The following is an 8528-nucleotide window of genomic DNA, read 5'->3' on the forward strand; positions in this document are numbered from 1 at the left end:
ATAATTAAATTTGATAATTATAGCAAGTATCTAGGATTAATAATAACATGATAGTATAATTTTAAGTTGTATAACATAATAAAAAAATGTAGCAATTTATGTATGCTTCCTATATAGCAATAATATTATATATATTTATATATCTCCAATTTTAACTCTTTCCTAAAAATATTGGCATATAATTAATGTCGATGATATATATATTGAGTAAGTATCTCCATTGAAAATATTTGTTAACTATTACCGTGTATAATTAGTGTGTGTGTTTATATATATAAGGATTAATAGTGAATTGTTACAATTATTTATCATCTAGAAAATTCATATCTCAGACATAGAACTTTTTCTGTTTATTATTTTTCATACCTAAAGGATACTAACTACGATTCTATCAACAGTAATATTACCTATGATAGATTATGTAATGAAAAAGTTTGAAAAATAAAGGCAAGAATTATAAGATTATAAAAAGTCTCATCCAAATTTGACAAGAACAACACGACTTACATAGAAATAGTTCTTATGGATGATAAAGTAAGTTGATTATTTTCCATGATTCTTTCGAGTGATACTAGGTCCATTTTATAAATATTTTTTGTTTATATTTTAAGTTTATTTGATAAATAAACCCTTGCACGAATTAAAGACAGTACGATTTTATAGATTTATAAGTGCGTGCTAATAGCCTTTATATTTAATTTGTTTTAGAGTGTGATAATAGTCAATATGTTTGTTGGTAGATTTAACTATTACTATATTATTTATGATCACATTCAGTATATATGTCTGATTTATTGAAGAAAGTAGATTATTAAAATCGATTAATAACTATTTTAGAGTTAATTCAATTAATACTAAATTTAAAAAAAAAAAACAAACAATGCATAACATATTAATTTTTTATTAATCAAATTATTATCATTTAAATTAATTATAAAAAATAATTTAAAATTATAATTTTAATCTTATCACGTGCATGACACGGATAATAAAAAAGGTCAAGCTACAATACCTAAAATAGAAAATAGTACAATCCTTTCTCAAATGAACATTATTTCAACCCATAGGTGGTTGATATACTTAGATTTCATATAAATATCCAATTATATATTTTTATATTAATTACATGTGCGTAAGTAGTCAAGCCATTTTTATCAATTTTTATATAGACTATCTGTTAAACTTAATTTAAAAGGAAGTTATTGATTCAGGTAATCTAAAAAATTACAAATGGTAGCTGTATGATAAGCCTACTTATTATTATTTATGTATGAACATGGAAGTATAAACATAATCTCCGTTTGAAGTTTTACTCCATCAACTCATCAAGAAGCCTTCACTCTCTTCTTTCCATCTCCCAAGATGATTGTGTAGGTTGTTCTCTCTAGAAGGAATTCATGTCTGAAAGCTAACTCACTTGAATTTTGTTGATCATTTTACATGTACTGCGCCTGTTATCATAAACCTGAAAAGGAAAGGATGCCATGAATGTACTTTTGCAAGGTATGGGCATGATATCTTCACCATGTTTATAGTATACAACGTCATTATAGTATACAATCACTTTAATTCTTTTTGTGCTTTCACAGAAGCGAACACGAAGGATTGAATGGAAGCCTTTAGCTTTCTTCTGTTATGCTTCTCTCTGCTGGATTTAACAGCATTTTGTGTTGCAAGAGACACAATTACCACACTGCAATCTATAAGTGATGGTGACACATTAGTTTCAGCAGATGAAACCTTTGCATTGGGATTCTTCAGCCCTGGAACTTCCAAGAACCATTATGTTGGAATTTGGTATAACAAAGATCCAACAAAGGCAATAGTATGGGTTGCAAACAGAGAAAACCCCCTCACTGACTCATCAGGGGTTTTGAAGGTCAACAACACCGGAATTCTAGTCCTTCTTGATAGTAATAATAGTCTTATTTGGTCATCCAACACCACACGATCGGCACAAAATCCAGTTGCAAAGCTTTTGAATTCTGGGAATTTTGTTGTGCAGGATGACACCAACAGTGACACGGAAGATTTTCTGTGGCAAAGTTTTGACTATCCAGGCGACACAATCTTGCCTGGACAGAAGTTTGGAAGAAACTTAGCTACAGGATTAAATTGGTTGATAACATCATGGAAAAGCTCTGATGATCCCTCTCAAGGTAGCTTTAGCTATCAATTCGACATTGATGGATATCCGCAATTAGTATTAAGAGAAGACACAACAAAAAGATTTCGTTTTGGATCATGGAATGGTATTCAGTTTAGTGGGGGACCACAGTTGAAAAATGACTCTGTATTTAGATTTAGCATGATTTCTAATGAGCAAGAGGTATATTATGTATATTGGCTTGTTGATAATTCAGTGCATCAAAGGTTGCAGGTAACATCGGACGGATTCAGCCACCGGACAAGTTGGAGTGGTGGAAATACAGGTTGGACCACAGTTTCGCACTTACCGGTGGATGACTGTGATTATTATGGAAAATGTGGAGCATATGCTAGTTGTGATACAAACAGTTTTCCCATGTGTAATTGCCTGGATGGTTTTGTACAGAAAACAACTGATTCATCAAGTGGTTGTGTTAGGAGAACTTCATTGAGTTGCAATCATTCAGATGGGTTTGTGAAGTTTTCGGGGCTAAAGTTACCAGACACTGAAGGGACATGGTTTAATAGAAGCATGAGACTTGAGGATTGTAGGATCTTGTGCTGGAACAATTGCTCTTGTATGGCTTATGCAGCTTTGGATGTCAGCAAAGGGCCAAATGGTTGTTTACTTTGGTTTGGTAATCTTGTAGATATGAAAGCGTTGAGTGCATCGGATGAAGATATTTATATAAGGATGGCAGGCAAAGATGTAGGTACTATATTCTCTCAATTTGGAATTTTGTTTCCTTTCATGTGTTTCATATTCTGTCATTTCTCACTATCTTCTCAGCTTCTCTGGTTTTTATTTTTTTATTTTTTTTGAACTGAACATTTTGTAGAAGCTATTGAACAAAACAGATCACAGAAGTCCAAGAAACGGAAGCGAAAGATTATTATTGCCGTAAGCTGTGTGTTGTCTTTTGGAATTTTGATCCTATGCTTGGCCTTCATCTATAGATGGAAGAAGCATCTGAAAGGTAATTAAGTAATTCCCATTTTGTGGATTCTTGTATATATTATTCTAAGTTTGTTATTTAAATATGAGGATAAACTTAACCTATGTCCAAGAAGCTTAACTTTTGTCACAACAGAATATCTTGGCCCCTCTGGTTCCTTTATATGTGGTTAATTTGTAATAGGCATTATCCCCAAAAAAAAAAAAATAGGGTTTTCAAACAGAGAACTAAGTACTGCTAATCAGTATAATGGTAGAAAAGTAATGTTGGTAGTTATTGGGAAGAGCAGAAGTTACAAACTTATAATATACCATGCAACAATGAGCTTATTAGACATTTTTGTTTCTTTTTCTTTAACTCATTACATGCTACTTTGCAGGAAAGATAAAAGAAGAAACAGAATCAGGTGCAATAAATAGTCACCATGATGAGGATGATCTGGAACTGCCTTTATTTGATATGTGCACAATTACTTCTGCAACAAGTAATTTTTCAAGTGACAATATACTAGGGACAGGTGGTTTTGGATCAGTTTATAAGGTAATCTAATGGATAACATATTGTCATACCTGAGTCAAGAATGCATTATATTCTTGATCAATTTTGGTTTTGTCAATATTTAGTTATTGATTTTTCCTAACGTAACTAATGCTACGGATCTCATCTATGTAACGTTAAAAAGAAAGAAAAAAAACTCAACTATCTTACAACTAGAATGACTATAATAACTCCACTGAAATGATAAAATTTAAGCAAATATATGCAAAGTTAAATTTGTATCTTTTGTAGCTTAGAAATGGTTACAATTTGCAGGGTATCTTGGAAGATGGGCAGGAGATAGCTGTCAAGCGACTTTCGCAGAATTCAAGTCAAGGACTCCAAGAGTTCAAAAATGAAGTTATGCATATTGCTAAACTTCAGCACCGAAATTTAGTGAAGCTATTAGGGTGCTGCATTCAAGCAGGCGAGAGAATGTTGATTTATGAATTTATGCACAACAAAAGCTTGGACTTCTTTATATTTGGTTTGATTCAATTTCCTTGGAACCATACTCTTCTTTTTATTTAACAAATATTGTTCAGAGCCTCATCAGAAAATTATTAGTCCAACTCATTTTCTTTTAAACAGATTGTGAGAGGGGAAAACTACTAGACTGGCCAAGGCGTTTTCTTATTATTAATGGAATTGCTAGAGGCTTGCTTTATCTTCATCAAGATTCAAGATATAGAATAGTTCATAGAGATCTTAAGGCTGGGAATGTTTTGTTAGATGACGAATTGAATCCTAAAATCTCAGACTTTGGACTAGCACGAAACTTCGTAGGAAATGAAAACCAAGCAAAAACAAGTCATATTGTTGGGACTTAGTAAGTGGCTAAATTATATGACATGTAGACAGAAACATAGAATGAAATTCATAGCTTTTTATTCAAATTTGTATGTTCATGTTTTGCACAGCGGCTATCTGTCACCGGAGTGCATAGTTGACGGGATATACTCAACAAAATCTGATGTCTACAGCTTCGGAGTGCTGGTGTTAGAGATAGTTAGTGGGAAGAGAAACAGAGGATTCATCCATATTGATCACAATTTGAATCTTCTTGGGCATGTAAGCATAATTTTTTTGTTTGCCACCCATTTTCATTTACGGTTTCTAACCAAGTAGCATGATCCTAATTTCTGTAACTACAATATATACAAATGCAGGCATGGACACTTTTCACAGAAGGCAAGTGCTTAGAAATAGTCGATGCATCTATCAAAGACTCTATTGATTTGCCAGAAGTCCTAAGATCAATTCATGTTGGTCTACTATGTGTGCAACGAAATCCAGAAGATCGACCAAGCATGTCGTATGTGCTTATGATGCTGAGTAGTGAATGGGCATTGCCTCAGCCAAAGAAGCCCGGATTCTTTATTGAGAGAGATGTGGTTGGTGACAGTTCTTCATCAAGCAACAATAAACTATTATCAGTTAATCATCTCACAGTCACCCAAGTCTGTCCGCGATAGATTTTGGTTCAAAATTGATAAGCTCAAGGATGACCACAATGATAAGCCAATTCCATATACAATAGTAAACAGATACAGCGCTTCACGACATACACAAGCGTTTTAGTCCTCTTATATGATACATCCATACGAAATTTTGTATCAATACGAAATGCATAAATAGGAGTATTTAAGTATTTTTTTTTATATAATCATGTTTCTTGCTATATAAATATTGTTTATATACATTATACATCCCTACATATAAAAACAGAAAGGACCTTGTTAAATTGTGAGATAAACTTCTATACCTATATCTTTCCTTGATATTCTGACATAAAGATCGTGCTGTGGATCACTCAGCACTCTAATATCTATCAGCTCATCATACAGGGGAATTGTATACGTTACAGCTACCATATGCTTCACATTTTACCTTATTCATCACAGAGATCATTTGGTAATGTTAGATAGACACTCCAACTCTTATGCTTAACAATCCACACATAAAGAATAATGATCCTCCTGCAAATAGCACAAGCCTTGAATAAGCAGCTCATATGTGTAACATCTCTCTTCCTTGTGCATAATTGTGGATATCCAACAATGTCAAGCTGACGAGTATAGTTACGCTCAAATTTACTGCAAATACAGAAAAATATTTCTTCTAATGCTGCATTTTTTTTCCTTCTTTTTTTTTTCTTGATTTTTTTCTTTCTTTTAGTTGAATGAATGTAAGTTCATCATCTTTCAAGTAATTTTGCAGCATTATGTGTTTCTTCTTCTTATTTGTTTGATTTTTTTGTTTTTATTCTTGTTAAGAAAGTAAAACAAGAAGAAACTTGATAAGGTAAAACAAAAAGAAAAAGATGAATAAGAAAAAAAAAAGAAGAAGATGGTGATGATGATGAAAAAAAAAAGAAAAAGAAGCAGCAGAAGATGAGGAGGAGGGAGAGGAAGAGTTTTGATTTATGCAGAACTTATCAGTACACATACATCGAAAATTCTTAAACAATACACTAAAATATCTTTGTGTTACACCAAAATTTACTGCAAATACAGAAAAATATTTCCTCTAATGCTACATTTTTTCTTCTTTTTTTCTTTATTTCTTTCTTTCTTTCTTTTAGTTGAATGAATGTAAGTTCATCCTCTCCCAAATAATTTTGTAGCGTTATGTTTTTCTTCTTTTTCTTTGTTTAATTTTTTTGTTTTTATTCTTGTATTAAGAGAGTAAAAGGAAGAAACGTAAGATGATAAAACAAAAAGGAAAAGATGAATAAGAAAAAAAGAAGATAGTGATGATGATGAAAAAAAAAGAAGAAAACAATAAAAGATGAGGAGGAGGGAAAGGAAGAGTTTTGAATTATACAGAACTTGTCAGCACATATACACCGAAAATTCTTGAACAATACACTTAAATATCTTCGTGTTACACCCAAATTTGTTGCAAATACAGAAAAATATTTCCTCTAATGCTGCAGTTTTTTTCCTGATTTCTTTCTTTCTTTTAGTTGAATGAATGTAAATTCATCATCTTCCAAGTAAATTTGTAGCATTATTTATTTCTTCTTCTTCTTTGATTTTTTTGTTTTTATTTTTGTTAAAAGAGTAAAACAAGAAAAAATTTGAAAAAGTAAAACAAAAAAAAAGATGAATAAGAAAAAAAAAGAAGATGGTGATGATAATGAAAAAAAAAGAAAGAAAAAGAAGTAGCAGAAGATGAGGAGGAGGGAGAGGAAGAGTTTTGATTTATGCAGAACTTATCAATACACATACACCGAAAATTTTTAAACAATACACTAAAATATCTTTGTGTTACACCAAAATTTGCTGTAAATACAGAAAAATATTTCCTCTAATGCTACATTTTTTCTTCTTCTTTTTTTCTTTATTTCTTTCTTTCTTTCTTTTAGTTGAATGAATGTAAGTCATCCTCTTCCAAGTAATTTTGTAGCGTTATGTGTTTCTTGTTTTTCTTTGTTTATTTTTTTGTTTTTATTCTTGTATTAAGAAAGTAAAACAGGAAGAAATTTGAGATGGTAAAACAAAAATGAGAAGATGAATAAGAAAAAAAGAAGATAGTGATTATGATGAAAAAAAAAGAAGAAGAAACAACAGAAGATAAGGAGGAGGAAAAGGAAGAGTTTTGAATTATGCAGTACTTGTCAGCACATATACACCAAAAATTCTTGAACAATACACTTAAATATCTTCGTGTTACACCCAAATTTGTTGCAAATACAGAAAAATATTTTCTCTAATGCTGCAATTTTTTCCTTATTTCTTTCTTTCTTTTAGTTGAATGAATGTAAGTTCATCCTCTTCCAAGTAATTTTGTAGCGTTATGTGTTTCTTCTTTTTCTTTGTTTATTTTTTTTGTTTTTATTCTTGTATTAAGAAAGTAAAACAGGAAGAAATTTGAGATGGTAAAACAAAAATGAGAAGATGAATAAGAAAAAAAGAAGATAGTGATTATGATGAAAAAAAAGAAGAAGAAACAACAGAAGATAAAGAAGAGGAAAAGGAAGAGTTTTGAATTATGCAGTACTTGTCAGCACATATACACCAAAAATTCTTGAACAATACACTTAAATATCTTCGTGTTACACCCAAATTTGTTGCAAATACAAAAAAATATTTTTTCTAATGCTACAATTTTTTCCTTATTTCTTTCTTTCTTTTGGTTGAATGAATGTAAATTCATCCTCTTCCAAGTAAATTTGTAGCATTATGTATTTCTTCTTCTTCTTTGATTTTTTTATTTTTATTTTTGTTAAAAGAGTAAAACAAAAAAGAAAAGATGAATAAGAAAAAAGAAGAAGATAATGATGGTGATGAAGAAGAAGAAGAAGAAGAAGCAGCAACAGAAGATGAGGAGGAAAGAGAGGAAGAGTTTTTAAATTTGAATTATCAGAACTTATCAGTACACATACACCGAAAATTCTTAAACAATACACTTAAATATCTTCATGTTACACTAAAATTTATTGCAAATACAGAAAAATATTTTCTTTGATGCAGAACTCTTTGCATTACATTCAATTCAAACTATCAATGATGAACAATAATTTTTACAAACAAAAATAACATTATTCACCTATAGAATCATAAACTATTAACGAAAATATTAACTAGAATCGAACCACAAATTCTATGACAAAATTTTTGGATCAGGCAACGTCATCAATATGACAAAATTTCTATGATAACGATAACAATAATGACAATAACGATAACGACGATACGTATAAGAAGAAGACGGCGATGCTATAAGGATGATGATCATGATGATGAAGATGATGGAGGAGAAAGAGGAAAAGGAAGAAGGAGAAAAAAGTCCAACGAGAAAAGAAGGAAGAGGAGGAGGAGGTGCTGGTGTTGGTGATGACAATAACAAAAGAAAAAAATAACGATAAAAGAAGAAGAAGAA

At 31.0% G+C, this 8528-nt stretch overlaps 1 protein-coding gene across 1 annotated transcript in view; it reads left to right on the forward strand.

Moving 5' to 3' along the window:
- Positions 1-5290, forward strand: part of LOC107462379 (G-type lectin S-receptor-like serine/threonine-protein kinase At4g27290) — a 91870-nt gene extending 86580 nt beyond the window's left edge. Inside the window, exons 1-8 of the mRNA XM_016081100.3 lie at positions 1315-1503; positions 1590-2861; positions 2988-3125; positions 3484-3644; positions 3918-4128; positions 4233-4470; positions 4562-4712; positions 4811-5290. Coding sequence (XP_015936586.1) covers positions 1610-2861; positions 2988-3125; positions 3484-3644; positions 3918-4128; positions 4233-4470; positions 4562-4712; positions 4811-5116 — 2457 coding nt within the window. The 5' untranslated portion in view covers positions 1315-1503; positions 1590-1609 and the 3' untranslated portion in view covers positions 5117-5290. Of the gene's footprint in view, positions 1504-1589; positions 2862-2987; positions 3126-3483; positions 3645-3917; positions 4129-4232; positions 4471-4561; positions 4713-4810 lie in introns of the transcript that reaches the window.
- Positions 5291-8528: the final 3238 nt, after the last annotated feature.

Source organism: Arachis duranensis, chromosome 8 (genome assembly GCF_000817695.3).
Source record: "Arachis duranensis cultivar V14167 chromosome 8, aradu.V14167.gnm2.J7QH, whole genome shotgun sequence".
Lineage (NCBI taxonomy): Eukaryota > Viridiplantae > Streptophyta > Magnoliopsida > Fabales > Fabaceae > Arachis > Arachis duranensis.